Source organism: Capra hircus, chromosome 26 (genome assembly GCF_001704415.2).
Source record: "Capra hircus breed San Clemente chromosome 26, ASM170441v1, whole genome shotgun sequence".
NCBI classification, from domain to species: Eukaryota; Metazoa; Chordata; class Mammalia; order Artiodactyla; family Bovidae; genus Capra; species Capra hircus.
In genome coordinates, this window is record NC_030833.1 from 18402031 (window position 1) to 18422689 (window position 20659).

At 45.7% G+C, this 20659-nt stretch overlaps 1 protein-coding gene across 35 annotated transcripts in view; it reads right to left on the reverse strand.

The window, feature by feature from the left end:
- Positions 1-20659, reverse strand: part of TCF7L2 (transcription factor 7 like 2) — a 200368-nt gene that overhangs the window by 69613 nt on the left and 110096 nt on the right. For 12 of the 35 annotated variants that reach the window (XM_018041243.1, XM_018041212.1, XM_018041207.1 and 9 more), the window contains one exon: positions 5301-5444. The exons of the other annotated variants lie outside the window; for them this stretch is intronic. In XM_018041243.1, the coding sequence (XP_017896732.1) occupies positions 5301-5444 (144 nt within the window). The remainder of the gene's footprint in view (positions 1-5300; positions 5445-20659) is intronic. 35 annotated transcript variants of the gene reach the window in all.

The window sequence follows — 20659 nt, forward strand, 5'->3', positions numbered from 1 at the left end:
ACCAAGAAACTAAGAGCTTCCACTTTGCTGACCTGACAATCTCCTTTCAATAAAAACAACTAAACTAAGTTCCAGAGTCTGGGCTGAAGCGTGGTTCCTCTCTGTTCCCAAATTCCAAACATCCACTTCACTGACATCATCAAAGGAAAGTAGAGAAACAGAGGTATCACATCACGGAGAAACAGACAGGCAGGCGGATTCGATAGAATGTCAAAACCGTGAGTAAAAAGCATCCCCTCCCTCTCTTCAAATACTGACCGTGTATTATGATCTGAGGGGCCCTGTGAGGTATAAAAAGTCTGAAGGTTAATTTAAACTCTCCCTTGACACAGCACAGCCCATTAAAGACTGACCTGTCACCTCACAGAATTGCAAAAGGGGAGGATCCCAAACCAATAAACTGTGTGGATGACGAGATGTCACGCATGGAAGGCCCGAGTCTCTGCTACTAACGACCTTCGTCACATGAGAAAACATGTGACTCACAAAGAATGGGGAAAAGGGAGGCGGTCACAGAGATAGGAGCAGTGATCCAGCCTGTGGCGTCCAGGCGGAGTTCAGGGGGGCCCAGAGGCTGGATGCAGGGCCAGAGAACGCCCCCACCCTCCAAGGGAGGGGGTCCTTAAAGCATGTTCATGTACACTGCCTGGGCTTCCAGGGTGGAGAAAAGTATAAGAAGTGATCAGCGTACATGCCTTCGGTCCAAGGAATGGTCAACAAGGGACATGAGGCCCAGAATAATCCCTTCCCTCTCTGGACCTGTGTCCCTGGTGGGGAGCCCTGTGCACGCAGTGGCCAAGCTGTGTCAACCCTGCAGGGCTCTGACACATGGCATGGGAAACCACACCACGTTCACCATGCACTGGGAGTGTGGCTTCTCTGAGGTGCCAGGAATTCCAGTCAGGCACCGTGATGCCCACTTACACTCATGGAGCTGAATTCGGCAGAGGAAATCCACGCGCCCATTTAACCTAGAAGAACTCAACAAGGAAGATCTCCAGAAAGAAAAACGAGAAATAACAAAATAATACGGGTGGTCCCACTAGTCAGTCATCCCCCGGGGAGAATGACTCTGGGGAAGGGAGTGAATTTGCTGGACGGCTTGCACAGAATGCTCCAGGGCTGTGTGTGCTAAGCCACAGGTCATATACATCATGGGGGCATGAGGGAATGTCCACAGTCATTCTTTGTTATTTTCAGCTTGCACTCTTTCCCGCATGAGATGCAATCAGACTGTAATAGTGGAACTTTAGAAACAGTGGGTTTGCACGGGGGCAATGACTAAACATATTGAGAGATATCCAGTTCTAGGATGGACATCGCTAGACATTTTACCAAGAGTCTTTGCAGGATACATAGGAAAGGGTTTCTATTACAAGAAATGTCAGACAGGAAAGAACTACATATATAATACGAGCCTACCTCTCATTTTTTAAACGCATCCTTTAAAAGACTGAAACCATGTCCAAATACTAATTTTGCCTTTCAGGAACATTTTACCTGTTTTCTCTCATCCTGCCTCTTTATGTAATCAGGAGGGGGAGGATGAACTAAACATTTTAGCTGGACAGAATACTTGGTAATCCAAAGTTGTAATGCAGAGACTAATACTTCCCCCTTCTAATGTACTTTGTTGTGTAAACCCAGATTTTCCATACATTAACATATTGAAAAACATAGAACTAAGGAAATGAAGCAATATCTATATATGTTTCAATGACTAATAAGCAAAAATAAAACTCTGGCCATGATGCCATGCTTTTTAGAAGTCAGACATATAATAAGCCACAGATTCATAGGATGTGGTCTAATAAACCTAAGAAAAGTTTCATTTCCTCTCACCAAAATGGTTAACTCCCTGTCTATGTGACTAGCTTTGCAAAGTTAGCAAAAGTCTTTTTTCCCCCTTAAATGTCTAAGCTGAGAAGTTAATAAGCAAGTACCAGCAATAATGTGTCCTCTCCTGAACTCTCACACACACACACGCACACCTAAAAATGAAATAAAATTAGGCTCAAAACCAGCAAAAAGGTAGGTCAGTAGACCAAAACATCAGAAAGGACAGAGGGTATCACCCTGCTAACCCCCAGCCCACTGATCAGGAAAAGTTCAAAAAAGCCCTTCAAGAGGAAGGAAGCACAGAATAAGGGAAGGATTCGAACAAAGACCTCTTTAAAAGTTTGTTTGCAAGCATTTCCGTGAAAATGGTATTGACTAAGCAATTACAGGAAAAAAAAAAAAACTTTCTTTCTTATCTGAATGCATTTATGCCATGGGTCACACCCTATTATTGTCACTATTAAACATGGTAATAGCCTCAATGTAATGACTTTGTGTGGTGAGCTTGAAAGTGGCCACGAATAGCTAACTAGAAAGAAGTGACTCATGCCTGCCCAGGTGGATATTGACTTTCTTACTCATATTTACTAAACTGGTCTACCAACCTTAATTCCCTTGAGGAGAGAGCTAAAGGGTTAGAATCAAGCTGACTCGCAGGGGAGAGAGAGAAGGGCCAATGGATGGGTTAGAAAGGATCCCAGACGTGGTACCTATAAACCAAAGACTGGACTTTAGATATCCTGAATCAGAAGTCTCCTCGCAGCTCCTGAGATGGCGGGGTGTTGAGCAAGACCTAGCCCAATCTCCTTTAGTGAGTGGAAGGTGATTGGCGGGGAAAGCTCCAAACCATGGACCACTGCCATGGTCTTTCATTAATAGCAGTTTTACAGCTCTGCCCCTTTGCCGTGTAATCTTAAGCAAGTTACTTAACCTCTCTGTGGTACATCTGCGAAATGACAAAACCACAGCACCTTCCTCTAAGGGTTGTTGTTAGGTTTTCAAGAGTTAAAATACACAAATCCCTTAGAGAAGTGCCTGGACCGTAGGAGGTGCTGTGTTAAAAAGTCTCTTTGATCAGGATTTCAAGGGATCCTGGGAGGTGCCCAGCGAAGGAGGCTGGGGCAGGGATTCCACCATCATCCCTTTTTAACAGACACGGGGATTGCATCACAGACAGATGAAGCACCTTGCTAGCAGAGGTGAGAGAATGCTGGACTCAAATCTGGTTCTGCCTCCTCTGATCGTGCGCAGTTTCCGCGATGCTCCCCAGAAACACCTGGAGTGCCCCCAAGCTGTGTGTGGAAACCATGCGGCAGGACTGCACTGCCCCACCAGAGGCCAGCCCACCACAGAGACACACCGCCAGGGTGCGGCTCCCCAGGATCCTGCCAGACGCTCGTGCCAGACCCAGCTCACGGGCTCCTCTGGCCAAGTTCCCGCTCCACATGCCTCAAGGCAACTGAGGCTCACAACAGCTCATGTCGGGCCCCCTTGCACTGACGAGGGACTGAAGCACAGAGCAGGTAGGTAACTCGCTTGAGGTCACAGAGCCCAAGTGGTGTCTCTGCATCTGGTCTGTTCACAACTTAGGGACTTGGTCCCCCATCTGGGAGGCTGGGGTAACTGGCTCTTCCCCAAGAGATGCTTCCCTGTCCTGAGGGCAAAGCTGAGAAACTGGCGCCAGCAAGCCGAGAAACAGGCGTCGGCGCCTGCGGATCTCGAGTTATAAGGAAGAAACTTGGTGTTTCTGTTTCGTTTTCTTTAACTCAGAATGGGTGCCTGGTTCTCCTTTATCTATCGTGTAACTCTGACCAGAGATTAATGAGTTACCATTTGCGAGGCCCTGGTGGAGGAATAATTATGTTCGGTATGGCCTTATCATCCATAGTTAGGATGAACAGAGGCGCTTATTAAAAGCCAAACCAAAGAGGGGCTGCTGAGAAAAAGCTCTTCCTTGCAGGCCAGGGCTGCCACACAGAAGTCAGCCTTCCTGCTCCATCTGACTCAGGCCAGTTAAAGACCCGGGCTATATTCATACACGGGCCCCAGCGGTTCCAAGCACAGGGCTCATCAGAAGAGGTGGGGTAGGGTGGGCATGGTTCAAAAGACCCTAGACACATCTTCAACTTTAGTCACATCTGGTCAGAGGGGACTAATCAGACAGGAAGAGCCCCAGAAGACACCATGTAACTAACCAGAATTAAGACATAACATAGTGTACGAAAATAACCGAGTGAAAAGACAAAACTCTGTAAGGAGCCATTCCATGTTTTACAAATGTTTTGCAAACCATTTTTAAACTGCAGACACATGAATGACAAGAAAGAAATGCATCCAAATATTAAGAGATCACAACTAGGTAAAAAAGGGATGTGTTAACATTTTCTCCTGCATTTGGATGAAACATTTGGATGTTTCTCTACCTGTGTCTTGTTTTCTTACAGGGCTATTTACTACTTTTTAAATTAGGACAAGCTTTTCAGGATGATTTCACCCGCCTTTTCCCTCTCCAAAGGCAAGACGCACCGACAAATGTAACGTATTACTCTAGGCCTCTGCTGTTTTCTGTCCCTGTAGCCCTAACATGCTGCAGGGCAATCAGCACACAGTAGGTACACTATCAATGTTTATCAAAGACAGAGGCTCTACTAATTGGCTCTTAAATATTCCCTTTCCTTTTCAAAACGGAGAAAAGGCAAAAGCGCATGCTAATGAGTTACTAAATCATGCACTGTTTAAGTTTAGAGAGTTAACTTTATGGTTTGTATCTGCATTGACTTCTGCTTTTCTGAGGATAAAAACATGTTCTGGATGTTCTTTATTCTTTGGGACTACTAATTTGAAGAGAACTGTCACTCCCAGGCACGGGGCAGTGTGAGGTATTGACATCGGATTGAATTATTTAAAGGAAATTAACAATGCTTCCTGTCCTTGAGAGCGACATCTGCCAGAAAAGCCACACGCTGCTGCCTCGGGAAGCACCACTGCAGAAAGGGTGAACAGAGCCTGGCACCCTGGATGTGAAAAGAAAATCGATAAGTTCTAAAGAATGAAGAACAAAGGCCAAGTTCAGGTGATACCTTCTCTTCCACTGGAAGCTCTGGAGAGTCCTAGGAAATCGTTTCCACGGGGTCAAGTTTAACGGGATGACCTTGTGCATCATTCTTATGGAAGCCACGCATGATGCTAGACCATGTGGCTTCAAGGAGGAGCCCACCGCCTTGGGTTCGGGGGAGCATCTCCCTTCCCCTTGTCCTTATGAACTGGCACTGTTACAGCTATGATAAACCCATCCGTGGTCAGGCCAGCCCGGCATCGTGGCAGCCAACATAACGGTGATGTTACAGGACGCAGGGGCCACGGAGGATGGGTCCTGCCCCAGCGGGAAGGAAGCCGTGCGCATGGGTGGCTTCCGTCCAGCGCCCGCTCATCTCATACCGTCATTCTGCTCCGAGACCTACCTCCAAACACCAGGGCTCCCCAACCTTTTGTAAGGAGTGGCTCCTTTTCATGTCCCTGAAGACTTGAGTGCTGACAGTGAAGTCTGAGGGGGGGTAGAAGTGCTGACAGTCATGTCCCTGAGTGCAGCAAGGGAGGGGGCACTGCTGCCAGGAAGAAAGGGGAACAGAGTGAGGCTCGGGAGGGAGGCGTGCGCAGTCAGCAAGGCATTCACGGCCCCCAGCTTGACGTCCTGTGCCAACCCCCGCTTCTCTACAAACTCCAGGAGGCGGAGGACTGCACTGCCCCGCTCAAACCCGGAACTCTCCCAAGTCCTTGCCGGCCAGCTCGGGGACCCTGCCAGAGACATCTTCAACACAGCCTCTTCCAGGCAGCCTTTCTGGGGCATCCCTTCCCATTCTGCCCACTCTGCCCATCACTCCCTCTTCTGAGAAGCCTGCTGGCTAGCATTTTCCCTCTTTCTCAACTTACCTTTCCGAATCATCCATTAATTTAAACCATGTAATATTGCTGCTATTGGGTTGGCCCAAAAGTTCATCCGGGTTCTAAAGAAAACTCCAAATGAACATTTGGGCCGAGTCAATATTTCTACCCTACAAAAATGCAAAAATGCAGCTGCATAGGGTTCCATGCCAGAGCTATTTGGGGAGCTCTCTTAATACTGTTCCCTCTGCCAGGCTGCAACCTGAGAGCTGCAACTGCACCGGCGTCTCTGGACCCCTTCAAGGATCCGGGAGCACCAGCCCCGAGTGCTCAGGAAGTCGGTGCTCTACTGCTTTCAACTCAGCCAGAGCCCTGTGATGAGCGCTGCTTCTCTGCTTAGGGTTCTAGACAGGAACATCTGTGTCATTCCAGCATTCCTCACAACTACCCTGTGAGGTGGGTCCTGTTGTGCCCATTTTACAGAGGAGGAAACTGACTCAGAGACGTTAAGGAGCATGCCCAAGGTCACACAGCTAGTAGACGGTGGGGTAAGGGGGACCAGAACCAGGTCTCACTCAACTCATACTGTTGTTACGTAAATACATCTTCCTGTCCAGATGTTGACTATTGCTCTAAAAACGGGGTAGAGAATTGATCGGTGTTAAGAGTGACCTGGGGTCCAAGAACGGCTATTTCACAACAAGGAAATATCATTCTAATTTTTGTTAAAAAAAAAAAAGACCTATGACTTTTGTGTTCATGATAAAGAATTATGTCTTCTCTACCCTAGTTGTTAAAAAGTTCTATGTGAAGGAAAATCCAGATGAACAAATTTTTTCACCCTTTTTAATCCCCCCCCCAAAAAACAGAATTCAAAATTAAGAATATGAGATTGGGCACAATACCCAATATTTTATGTTCTGATATTCACTAAATAGCAGAATGAGCATGGTGGGCACTGAAGACTAGGAGCTAGAAAAGCAATGGAAATAACGGACAAATCTGTGAAACAGCAGCCACATTTCTAGAATAATTTACATGGTTCTCAGACAACTGCGTCCTCTGATGGTGGGGGGGTGGTTTCTCCAGGTGGATTAAACCAGCCAAAAGCATGTGAATACCCAAAATGAGAAGGGGCCATATCACCTGCAAACCGGTGCCTCGCCATTGCCCTCATGAGTTGCAACTGTACCCGTGGCTGGACACTGAAAGTCACCACTGCGGGAAGCCCAAGGTCTGCCCCCAGGAAGCGCAGCCCAAGCCCCAGAGGAAGCACGGGTGCCCAGCCCTGGACATCTCTGGTCTCCATCCGGGAAGCAGAGTCTCCCTCTCTGCACTTCTCCACAGGGCTCGTTTGTAAACAGGAACGTGAGTCACGGTCCAGGCATGAGTCCATTTTCCAGATTAGCCTAGCTTTACAACCGAGGTCATCCTATTCTGCCCCCGTCACAGCAGTGACTCATCTTACTGCCTCCCACCAAAGGGAACACAGTTTAGCCCTTCAGTTGTTCCTGAAAGGAACCCAGCAGTATGGAGGTTTCAATCCTGGTCTGCTTGCTTTGCTTCCTAACACAATGCTGAGAGCAAAGATTCCTGAGGGCAAGCATCCCAGGAGTTTGGAAAAGAAATGAATCTAAGGATACCCCAGACCATATTATCTTCCCATGGCCTCTCAGGGTCTCCACTCTCAGAGGGGCTTGCACACATATGGGTATGTGGGCACACGCACACACACATTTTCTCTCTCTCTCCCCCTTTGTATAGGATCTACTACTCTTCCTGGGAACCTCAGAGCCAAATTTGCAGGTCACGTCTACCAATCTCATAGGATCTTCCAGCTTTGAAATCTGTGAGATTACCCTTACCCCCATCTTATCTTACAGGTCTATCTTGCTTTCCTCTTTATTCTAATTTCCTTCATTATTCACTTCCCATCTTTTTACATAATATGAAGTCTTACAAGCCACTTCAAATTTGGGCGGGTATAGGATTTCTCATAAATAGATCTAAGTGTGCATACAAATACCAAGTCATTTTGTTACCTTGAGAGAACTCTAAATGAGTCTTCCCTTAACAAATACAAGACTCTTCAACAAATCCTAAAGATGACACGCAGACCTCTGCCAAGTTTTCCGCTCAGCATCCATTCAAACTTTTTCTGGTAACAGTACCCTGAATTATTTAGGAGGTATCACCCCAACTCTTGACCCATTCAGTTTGGGTAGAGTGGACTCTAGCCCCCAGCTCCACAGATGGGCAAGTTTATTCAGTTCAAATGCACTCAGCCCATTACGCCCCCTGACCACAGACACCGGTGCAGAGTCATGCAGGGAGATAAGGTCTCTCTGGACTTGAACCTGCCCCTATGCAACGGAGTCAACCTGGAGGAAAGCAGAGCCGAGGAAGAAGGAAACGGTGTCCTGGAATACGTGACCCTGGATCCAGCCATGCCTGACACATGTTTCCTATAAACTTTTCAAGTATGGGTCAATACACTCATTTTCCTTGGGCCAGTTTGGGCTAGGTTGGAGGAAGGAGAAGGGCATCCTGACCAGAGAAACCTAGTCGCCTTTGTCAGACTGACCTCAATAATCATCCATCCACAAAGCAGGCAGTAATGTGGAAAAACTTGGAGATGTTCCAGGAAAAGTCAATGAAGGCCTCTGGAGTTTCATGATCCAGGCATGATGAGGGGATTATTACAAGGCAATATACTGGAGATAAGTGTCCAGTACTTTTCAAACTAAGAATGACTGGCGTGTGGCTAGTCTTTGGACAGGGGAGTGAGGACCTTGCAAAAACCACACGCCTGCTAGAATTACCACTCAGCTCTTCTCCTTTAGTGCCTCCAAAGCCACTGGCTTCACTGACCGACTTTATTGATATGCGGTCTCCAGAAGTTGAGGCTGTGACATGTCAAGAAAGATGGCAGGCAAAGCAGGTGGTAGGCTTCATTTTCCCTGATGACGTGGCCCCTGAGGACATGGTGAGTTGGCCAGCTCTGGACATGACGACATGGAGCAGAATCAAGGTGTATCACTAAAAGTTGGAGCAATAGTTGTGTATTCTACTATTTTGTTTCTTTATGAGCTTAAAGCCACCTTCAGCAGGTGGCTGGGCAACATTCAAATGTTAATGTAACAGAATGGAAACCAAGGAGATAGAAAGTACAAATTGCTCTGCCAGGAAAAATAAACACAAAAGAAAAGAGAGTATAGAAGAAGCTGAAAAGCATTTAAAAATCAAAACCCCTAAAAATACTAAAGCCTCCACACATACAGATTTTATATGAAATGTGTTACTCACTCCAAATTTGGTCAACAGCTGTTGGCTACTGGGAGAATTCAGTATCCACTGCTTAAGCAGGAGGAAAAAAGCAAAAGCCTCCAATTTTGTTTCAGTAAAGTTTGGTGTGATCATTAATTTTTATGGGTCAACTTGTCTGGGCAATGGGGTGACCAGATATTTGGTCAAACATTCTGAGTGTTTCTGTGTTTTGGATGAGTTTAAACTGGTAGAATGAATAAAACTGACTGCCCTCCTTAATGTGAGTAGGCCGTGTCCAATCAGCTGAAGGCCTGAATTGAAGAAAGGCTGATCCTAACCAAATAAGGAAAACTCTTCCCGTTTGAGACGTTTTCTTCCTGCCTTTGGACTTGAGCTAAAACACAGGCTCTTTCTGGGTCTCAAGTCTGCTGGCCTTTGGACCAGAACTCCATCACCAGCTCTCTTGATTCTGAGGCCTCCAGACTCAGACTAGAGCTAAATTATAAACCTCCCTGGGCCTCCAGCTTATTGAGTGCAGATCTAGGCACTTCTTGGTCTTCATAATTGCATGAGTCAATTCATTACTTACAATAAGTCTCTTTCTATATCCATCTATCTCCTATTGGTTCCATTGCTCTGGAGAACCCTAATACATTTGGGTTATGTTTTTTATATGTTTTCTCCCCCCCAAGTAAGAGGGAAAGGATTATTTATGGGTCTCTCAAAGGAATCAGAATTACAAAACGGAATGGGTCTTAGAAATCATGTAATTGAATTCTTTGTTGTTGTTGTTGTTGTTGTTTTAATCCGTAAGTCTAGGTATAAAGGGACCTCCCCAGGACTATACAGCTAGAAAAGAACAAACCAAAAACCCAGGTTTTTTTAAAAACTAGGAGGTCAGGGTTCTATGCATAACATGGAAGAGTTTTATTTTGAAACAGCAGCATCTCGGGAAGGAAAAACATCCATTTGAGAGAAGTACTGGGAAGAACCATTCCACTAAAGAAGCCAACTAATAAAATGATAATTTAAAAAAAAAACTGGCAAGAGGGTGAAATCCTCTTATCTCTTTATCATTTACATACACATGCACATGTGTATGTAAACAAGGATACAAAAAACAATTAAGCAACAGCAGCCATCCATCCATCCAACCAACCACACATACACATAAACTCAGAGGGTTCAGGTCTTTATGCTCTATCAATTATTGTCACTTCTGAAAGTACGGTAAGTTTGGTGTGAACTAATCACATTAGAAAGGTCTTGTCAAACAAGACACAAAAAAACTGTAATGGCGCTAGGAAAGCCACCATTTTTATCTTTAAAGGTGAGTCCAGTTTTTTCCCAAAGTAGCATGCCACCACAGACATGGTAAATGTACGTGACACTACTTTTCATGACTTATTTTTCTAAAATATGAGCATGTGAGTGATAAGGTGTGAGAGTCTGTGTGTGGTGTGTGTACAGACTGCCCACCAACGGGCGTGCAGAAGTAAGTGGGTATCCTCCAGTGGGGGTGACAGTGGCCTGCAGTCAGGAACGGCAAGTTCCCAGTTCGCACAGAGCAGCTCCTTCTCGTCAATATCACTTGTCACTTCCCGGTCAGTATCACTGGGCCACCCTGCTTAGAGCTGGCATCAGGTAAAATGTAACCATCACCCCTACACTCAAGGGATGTAGGAATGAAGTCTGCCTTAGCCCTCAAGAACTTCATCTTAGTGAGAAAGAGACTAGGGATCCAAACAGAATGAACACAAAAGGAGCCAATATTAAGTCCCTTCTTAGACTAGCCTTTTATCATCCTCGATCTCAGCAAAGAGACAGATGTAGGGCCCTATTTTCACTGCCACTTTCCACCAACTAGCTGTGTGCCCTGTACTTCTGGGGGCTTAGTGTGTCAAGTCATGTGAGGGCCCTGCCCACCTCCAATGTGCTCCAAATCTGCAGGGTGAGAAGAATGGGGGTGGGGGGGTTGGGGGGAGCATTAATTCCTCCCATCACTCGGAGTACAAATCTTACATGCCTGGATTTCTGCACATGGACACTGAGGCAATATTTATTATAAACAGTGACATCTAGGAGAAAAAACTTTTATCAGATAAAAGATCTACATGGCCAAGGAAAAATACTTCAGCGATAAGGTATAATAAAAGGGAATTTGTAGCATCATTTTGAATGGTGTTTCCTGGTTTAAAGAAAACTTTGCCAACTTTTGTTTTCTGAGGGGGAAAAAAGTACTTCTCAGTAACAAATATTGAGAAGGTGAAAAAGAAACCCACTTTCTTATTACGGTAGAAACAAATGAAGGAAAATCACCTAAAATAGTTTTCAAAGAGCTTGGGATAAAGTTTAAAAAAAGAGTTACTTGAGTAATTTTGAATAAAGGAGATGCTTTTATTTTTTAGCTGAAATCAACACCAAAGTAGCCCAGAAAGTGAAGTCAAGGCTTTCTGGGATGGTAATAATGTACAACAGCCAACCTTAATAATGGAAAATTAGCCAAGGCATGAAAAAAGTAAATGAAGTTCTAACAGACATCGCCAGAACACTAAATGAAGTCCTTTCTACAGCCAAACTAATTCCTCGGACACCCATGCGCTAGCAGAACACCAGTGTATCGCTCCGGTCTGTTTCCTCAGACAGTGATGAGGTTCCATGGTGACCTCAGCAGATGGAAAACCGAAGCTTCTCCATGCAACCTCCATCTCCATCATTTGCATATGGAATTGAGAGATTAACAGTGTAATCTCTCCAGACAAGTAAAATGTCAGCAAGCTCATGAAAAACCATGCTCATCAGTTACTTTGGGAGAAAAGGACCTGATTCACAGGTGCAGGCGTAGATTGCTATGGAAGAAATAGAGGCAGAAGCTCAGGTCCAGAATGGCTGAAGGAAGCTTTGTGCATCCAGCTAGCAAACAAACGTAATAACAGGCTACTGATGAGATTTTTGGTACAGGGTAGTGCCTTCTCCCAGAAGAGCCTCTGGGAAGGGGTGTGGGTCCATACTTTGCCCCTGGGGGCCATAGACAGTACTGCACAGAATCAAGGGACCAAGACAGGGAGAGAGTTTGATTGGGACTGGCAGTGTGTACTTGGTAATCCTCTCTTTACAATCCAACATACTCTCTAAAAAAGATAAAGAAAAGCACCCCAAAATGGAGCTGAGAGATTTTAAAGACAACACAGAGACCAGCTGTGCCTGGAGAGCCAGTTACCACTCAGGAAATTTAGAGTGCTTTGCCCCAAAACAGAAAGCAGTGTTGATCAACAACCCCCTCCTCCCATATCAATAGGACCAAATGTTTTAAAATGCAAATAACAGGTTTCTAGAAGAACCCTGGAATTTCTCCTGGAAATGTTTTTATAGTTCACATCTTGTTAGTCACAGGAGCCCCAATTAAATGTCTTCTCTTCTCACTGATTATTAGCATTAGATAATAACATACTATTTTCTGCTAATACGTTTCCTGACAACATCAAACTCCAGAGGGTCTTCATGGTGCAATAACTGAATAACTGTGGAAATGAGGACTAATTTATGAGAAAACATTATTTAAACCTGCTCAGTGTTTATGAAAAACAACCATTTTGGTTTAAATGCACTATACTAATGGCATAAAAACTTATTAAATTGAAATAACTTAAAAAAAAAAAAAACCTCCCCAAACATTATGAAAAAGCAGGAATCACACTGTAAGGCCATAAGGTTATAAATATTCAAAAACAACAGACACTCACAGGTAGGACCAACCCATGACACCATCTCATTTAGAACGAGAAGGTACTTGAGAATTTGGGGAAAGGCTTGCCAGCTCCATTCGCTAACATCTCTGGTTCCAAAATCACACTCGCCTCCTAGTTGTCCTCAGAAAGAATCACACTATTGCTAATCGTAACTGTTGTCACTGGGCACACACCTGGGACAACCATGGTGTGCTCCTGCCTGGACTGGGGTGATGAATTCTCTCAGAATTATGGTATTTGGAGCTTCTCAGCTTGAAAGGGAGAGAGCTGGAGTCATAGGATAAGAGATCTGAGATAAATTATCCCATGCTACTCAAGTCACGCACTATCCTTCTACCCCATATGTTTACATCTTGAATAAAAACATCAGTAAAAATCAGATTAAAGAGAACCTTGAGAGAGGAAAAAATAAGTCCTAATTGTGGGTGCGTGCGCGTGTGCATATGTGTGTATGTGTAGAAGACAACAGAGACAGGACACCCAGGTGGCGGTGCTGATAGTAGAGAACCCACCTGCCAACGCAGGAGACGTAAGAGATGAGGGTTGGAATCCCTGGTTCGAGAAGATCCCCTGGAGGAGGGCATGGTAACCCACTTCTGTATTCTTGCCTGGGAAATCCCGTGGACAGAGGAGCCTGGGGGGCTACGATCCATAAGGTCACAAAGAGTCGGACTCAACTGAAACAACTTAGCATGCACGCATGCAATATTTTTAAATTTCTGAAGCTTACCATCAACTGATACATGGACCAGTAAAATGTGATCTAGCAACACAATGGAATATTATCTGGCTATTAAAAGGTAATGAAATAGAAACAGATGCCACAATATGGATGATCTTTTTATTCCCCAAACTTTAAACATTTTTATTTTGTATTGGGGTAAAGAAAATTAACAATGTTGTGGTGGTTTCAGGTGAACAGGGAAGGGACTCAGCCATACACACATGTATAACATGGATGAATCTTGAGAAGACCATGCTAAGTGAAAGAAGTCAGTCACCAAGGACCACATATATGATTCTATACACGCAAAATATCAGGAAGAGACAGATCCATAGTGACAGAGAGTAGATGGTGGATGGGGGGTGAGTTGGAGGAAGCGGGGAGTGACAACTAATGGCGACAGTGTTTCTTTTGAAGGTGATGAACTGTTCTCAACTTGACTGTGGTGATGGTTGCAAAATCCTATAAATATACTAAAAATCCAGGGAAGGCAATGGCACCCCATCCCAGTACTCTTGCCTGGAAAATCCAATGGACAGAGGAGCCTGGTGGGCTGCAGTCCATGGGGTCGCTAAGAGTCGGACACGACTGAGCGACTTCCCTTTCCCTTTTCCCTTTCATGCACTGGAGAAGGAAATGGCAACCCACTCCAGTATTCTTGCCTGGAGAATCCCAGGGATAGGGGAGCCCGGTGGGCTGCCGTCTATGGGGTCGCACAGAGTCGGACACGACTGAAGCGACTTAGCAGCAGCAGCAGCAGCATACTAAAAATCACTACAGTGCACCCTTTAAAAGGGTGAACTGTATAGTTTTAAATTCTGAAGTTCCAATTGGCCTAACTACCATTATCTTATCTCTAACTGCCTTCTGAGCACATTTTATTTGAAGCAAATACTCAACTCTGGGCAACAGGCAGGGTAAGAATTATTATTCCCATTTCACAGGAAACAGAGGTCCAAAGAGCTTCTGTTTTCCTTCCGCTGGCTGCCTAGGTTTCCACAGGGTACAAGGAGGAGTGTGAACTATGGGGGAGTCTTAGGTCTTATCAACTCCCCAAATCAGGGAGGGATTAATATCCAGCTCTTGCCAGATGTCTAGAAATTTATAGGGCTGGGTCATGCAGACAGGCTATTAAACAAAAGACATTGAAAAAATGGCACTTGGATTACTGGAATGCAATTCATAATAGCATGAAATTCAGGTTAAACCATTTAGCTAAAAAAAGGAGGGGGGGAGTCATCTCTTGAGTTGATATCCAGAAGGGTGAAAATATACCCAATTAGATGTGGCCATATAATTTTCACATCAAACATCTTGCGCTCCCAAAGGCAACTAATGGCACAGCTCACTGTGGATTTTCCCAAGTTTTCAGGAGCAATGACAGCCCTCTTCAACAAAGCCACTTAACATAACAGAAGGTTAAAGTAGGAACCACAAACACTTGCTTTTCTTAATTTACACCTTTCATTTACTTCCCCAGAAATGTCATGGAGGAGCCAGGAAATTTATGATGTACTGTCAATAGATGGTTCCTTTTAAGAACAGGATTTAGAAAGCAAAATATGAATTCTAGAAGGTAAGCTGGAGGTATACTAAGAAAAACAACAACAAACTTTTAGTATTCCAGGAGAAGCAAGATGACTTGGTTGGGGCTCACACTTAATTTTAAAGAAAAGGAAAAGGAAAGTCTATTAGGTGAGTGGGAGGCTGGTAGGTTTTGAGAAATCCAAGTGTAATGACTTCACATCATCTATCCCAATAACCAGGTACGATCGAAATCCATTGCTGGACCACAGCAAACAAAACACAGCTCACAGGGGCTTTTCTCTGCATCAGTGGCTTTTGGAAGTATGAGAAGCTACTAGCATTTAAATCATCATGCTTGTGTAGTTTTTAACCATTTCTTTTTTTAAAAAAATACTCTAGTAAACCACTAAGATTTTTTTAAGCCATAAAGTCATTGGCAAAAAAAAAAAGACAAAACATACATTGGCAAGTTGAGATGTCATTCATTTTAAAGATATTCTTTCTTCTACCTTGGTGTGTTTTTTAGTTTAAGGAATAACAGAGGGAACGTTGCTCAATAAACACTTGTGTTAAAGCAGGATTTCTCAACCTCAGCACTACTGACTTTTTGATAGTTCTTTCGGTGGGGTGCGGGGAAGGGGGGGTGACAGGCGCCTGCCTTAGCAGCATCTCTGGCCTCTACCCACTAAATGACAGCAGCATCCCCCCGACCCAGCTGTGACAACCAAAAATGCATCCAGACTCTGCCGAATGCCTCCTGGACAGCAAAATCACCCCAGCTGGGAACCAGGGAGCTAAAGGTAACTGGCCTGAACACTTCCCTATAATGAGGGCTGATGCAGAGGCCCTAGCTTGACAAAGGACCCAGATTCCTCCACAACAAAATCGGCCAGCTCTCATCCAAATCCTCCCACAGCGATCAGTTTCAGAAAGCCAGGAAAATATGATGATCTGGTAAACATCCCCAGGGACCAGCGCGCAGCCTTCAACTATTTGCCAAGACCCCACAGTGCCCTACAAGTCTTGTACGAATCCTTAACATTGTCATTTACAAATGGGTGAAGTGACAGTTCCAGCAGGAGTGGTATGTGTCTAAAGGCGCGGGCGGGAGCAAGTACTTGTTGTTTAGTCACCAAGTCGTGTCTGACTCTTCTGTGACTCCATGGACTGTAGCCCACCGGGCTCCTTCTGTCCATGGGATTCTCCAGGCAAGAATACTGGGGTGGGTTGCCATTTTCTTCTCCAGGGGAGCTTCTCAACCCAGGGATTGAACCCTCATCTCCCAGGGAAGCCCTGGGTGCAGGTACAGGTCTCTTTAAAATGGCAGAGCTGCAGTAATCTGCTGATCTGTAATAGATATCCCAGTCACTCAAGAAAACCCAAACTACTCCCTGTTCAGAGTGAGGAGTCTGTTGGTAGCCAGTTAGCAAAACAATGATATTTTTATTTCTGATCTCCTTAATGAAAGAATCCAAAGTACAAACTAAAAAATGGAGCCCAAGTCTAATTCATAAGTCCAGAAGGTTCTGCATAATTAACTCTAGAATCTATGAGATCCCAGAGGATGTCTGTGTTCAAGCAAGAAGAGGGGCAGCATCAACAACCTCTTGGCCCTTTAGAGGATTAGTTGGCCAGCCAACTGCCCTCAAACCACCACGGATAAGCATTCCTTTGCTCATCACCCCTGGGTGCAAGAGGGCACAGCAGTGCAGGGGTCAGGGGGCCAAACCCCAGACCCATTTCAAGACCCTGGCGCCTCTGGTCCAGAGTGGAGAAACGCTGCAACACATCGTTATTCCCAGGGTGTGGTCTGTTTTCTGGATGCCGTGCCAGCAACTCCTGCTGGGAGCCGTCCAGGCCACGGGGATGGGTGGCCGTCTGACGAAGTGACTCACACCAAGGCCGACAGGTTGGAAAGGCTGGCGAGAATAAAAAATGGGAGCGGGAAGCAGCTCTGCAGGGAAGAATTCAGAACACCCTGTGACCCATTTAAACCCAAACCCTCTCGTGATCATCATCTAAACCTCGGTTTGGGGGCTGGACACTCCCCCACTGACAACAGCAGCTCTTTCTCTACAGACCCCAAGCTGGTGAGGAGCCCGGGAACTCTGCCTATTGTCAGGGTTCTAGACTGGAAAGGCACCTGCTTGAAAGACAGCGAGAGAGACTTTCCCGATGGTCCAGTGCTTATGGCCCAGTGCAGGCGGGCGCAGGTTCGGTCCCTGATTAGGGAACTTAGATCCCACATGCTACTTGGTGTGACCAAAAAAAAAAGAAAAAGATATAAACAGACTTAAAAACAACAGAGAGATCCATGAGGCAGCCAGCCCTGCCTGGTGACCTGCAACTCCCTTGGAACCCCTCTTAGCACCATCTCACACAAGGCTGTGCCCTGTGAAACGCGGCTGGCTGCCAGCATCCTAGTAGCCTTGTGGCCCTCAACAGTGTAGTTACTCTAGCTCAGGGGCCAGGTTCCGCACTCAGCACTTAACATCTGAATTCATTAAGTCACCTGGAGAACCCTGGTTTCACATTTTTATCTAAGACACCAGAAAGGTCTTGGACCCACTGGCAATCCTTACATCGTTACCATGACGTACGAGGGGAAGGACCCTGTGTCTTATTTCTTTTCATCCCAAAAGGGAAACCAAGAAATAAGAGATAGCTAGAGATCAAGGCAAAAAACCAACCTATGAGCAGCCACCAAGTCACCACAAATAAAAACGTCTCATATGCCACTGCTGGTCTTCCAAACATGAATGACATTTGTATCTGCTCCTTTTATAAGTTTCTAAGTGAGCGAGCGGGTGATCTGGAAGGCACTTTCCCATGTATTAACAGCAATGTGCCTGAACAGCCATTCTCCCTGGGGAGCATGTCTGAAGACAGTGGCAACTCAGCCCTGCTCCTTCAGGCATCCGCATAGCCCCAGGCAGGTTCCCGACCCAGAGGAGCCCACTTATCTTGGGAGGGAGGGCCGTCTTCCATGGAACTACACCAGGATGACCTGCCTGCTAGAACCTGAGCCACCTCCGCCATCGAGATCCTTAACGCACCAGGCTGGCGTGGACAAGTCTCCATGTCAGTCTGGCCAGTTCACACCAGACCAGCCCTGCTGTTTTAGGCTCGGCTTCCGTTACAGCTCAGGCACCAGTGTGGTCTGGGCCCACGCCCAATCCTGACACTGATAACATTCCTCACAGCTGCCACACCGGAACAGAAAAAGTAAAAGATTCCTCCCTCCGATGTGTGAACTAGGGGAGGAAAGCAGGGGAGGCCCCGGGGAGAAAGCCAAAGACGTTTCCTGCGACTCCCTTGGAGGCCCTCTTAGCACCACTACCTCCAGATACTCAAGCTTCCCAGGCCCTGGGTACCCTCAAAGCAGGAATTTCCCCTGGAGGTGGAGGCCAGGGAGGCAGCCTTTAACTCTCTCCCCATCATCACTGGAGTTCCCACTGGGCACTCGGAGGGAGGAATCCATTCATCCCAGGTTCCACTACTAATGCCAGCATGCTCGTCTGCCTGCTTCCCAGAGCTGTGTATTCATTTCAAGCAAAATGAATTCACAATGTCCGCTTGGGTTTTTCCATCTTCTGGCCTCTTGCGGCAAACAAGGCAGTGAGGCAGAGTTGAGACAAGTGAAAGGACACTGGATTCCAGAAGGCTGAGGCTAAGAGGCCACCTCAGGCAAGTTTCCATCGTAAGTCCCTCACTTTACGAAGTGAAAGGAATAACAAAGACCGCATGGTGTATGAGTCCATTTATATACGTCTAGAACAGGCAAATCCAGAGACAAACATACAGTAGTAGCTGCCTAGCACTGGGAGGAATTGGGGGAAACGGACAGTGGCTGCTTTTTTATTTAAAAAAAAAAAAAAAAATGTTTAGCCACTGCAACATAGGGCTTCCATCCTCCTCTGGATTAGTCAACTTTAAATGTTGTCTATTGGATTAGAAGTAAAGATAATCTGGAAGGTCCTTAGGAAGTATCTAGGTAAAGTATTAACCTGCTTGAGACTCAGCCTGCTGGTACAAGAGTAACAATGTTATCTACCCTAAAATGTCAGGAGGATTCAATTTCAAGGAGGAGGTAAGGAGCTTATTAGCACAGCACCCAGGACATGGTAGACACTCCATAGAATGCTCCTGTGTACGCTCCCACAGGAAGCCTCAGAGAGAAACGCCAGGTTCTAGAGAGAAGGACTGGCTGCTATCTTTGCCTGAACCCTGTTTCTTTTTTTTTTCCCCAGCATTCTTTCCTCACCTTCAATATTAAGACTTTGACCAACTTAAAAGACAATAATAATAACTGCCAAAGTTTGGGAGCTCTATGAAAGCTGTACCTGAAATGCCATGTCCTCAAAATATGCCACGTAACTATTCCTGCAGGGTTCTCCTTTGCCAGAAAGTCTTGCCCCTATTCAGCAGACAGGCCACAGCAAACAGCACAAGGACGATGCCCAGGATCACGCTGGCTTTTCCAGGAGGAGATGTCATGACCAGTTCTTAGCTCCAGACAGGCTAACCCCTTATGATCTCCTTTATAAGGAAAAGGAGAAAAACTAACGAAGAGCATCTAGTAGACACCAAAAGGCTAAGATCTTCACACCACCTGTTGAATGCTAACTTCAGTAAGTGTTTTAAAGACCAACTCCAGCTAATCCATCCTAGGAAATCTTACCAGTCAGTCATTTGATCCAATGGGAGCCAACATCTGCATATATGATCTTCCTTTCCTTGTCTCACTGATTCGTCTAGAAACTAGACCAGTTCATCCAGACAGACCAATTAGAATCCTGTCCCAGAAACGGGTCTGAGTCAAGTTAGGGCAAGAGCCCCCACAAGCCTCCAACTAAGGATGAAAGCCTGTGACACCACTCATCCTCCAGAAGCAAACAGAGACCCGAGGGTGGATGTCCCCTCGTGGGACAGTCTCTCAGCTGCCCTTCAGCAAGCTCCTCCTCTGCCTTCCCACAAGTTAGTTATGGCAGTCAAAGAACTCCCCTCTTCCTTGTTTAACCTTGTTCACCTTGGGTTTCTGATACCTGTCACTACACAGCTCCATTAAAGGCAGTTTGGTTTTTTAAAAATATTTTAAAGAAAGGGAGAGATGAATTAACTTTGCTGTCATACAGAGGTAATAGTGAATGGCGCCAGAAACCTTGGCCAGCCCATCTAGCTCCAAAGTGGTGGCTGGTTGACTCCCCTACACTATACCAACCACCCTTACTAAAATCCTCTGCCCTGAATAGGACCACAGGGCATTTGGAGAGGCCCTCCATTGGCCCTTAGAATGTTCACAGAGGTTGTCTCCAAAATACACATGTGCACACTCAAAATCACCAGCAACACAGAAGGCTCCTACTCCCAGGTAACTGCCAAAATGATTAAACATGGACTTCTCCTGGCCTGTGTGTTTGTGAGAGCATCGTGTGTGTATGCGTTATGTGTGTGTGTCCCATCCCACACACCCCACACAGCACTGCTCTATTACTAGACATGATGGAACACAGGGCTTCTACATTGTAGAAATGAATATCAAAAAACAAGGAAGACAGCTACAGAATTCCTGCTTAAAACTTGCAGTGGGGAGTTAGCAAATGGAGCTAGCTCCCCAGCACAAAAGGCTGCATCAGTGTTCCTTCCGCTAACATTCTCTGGTAGATGGTTG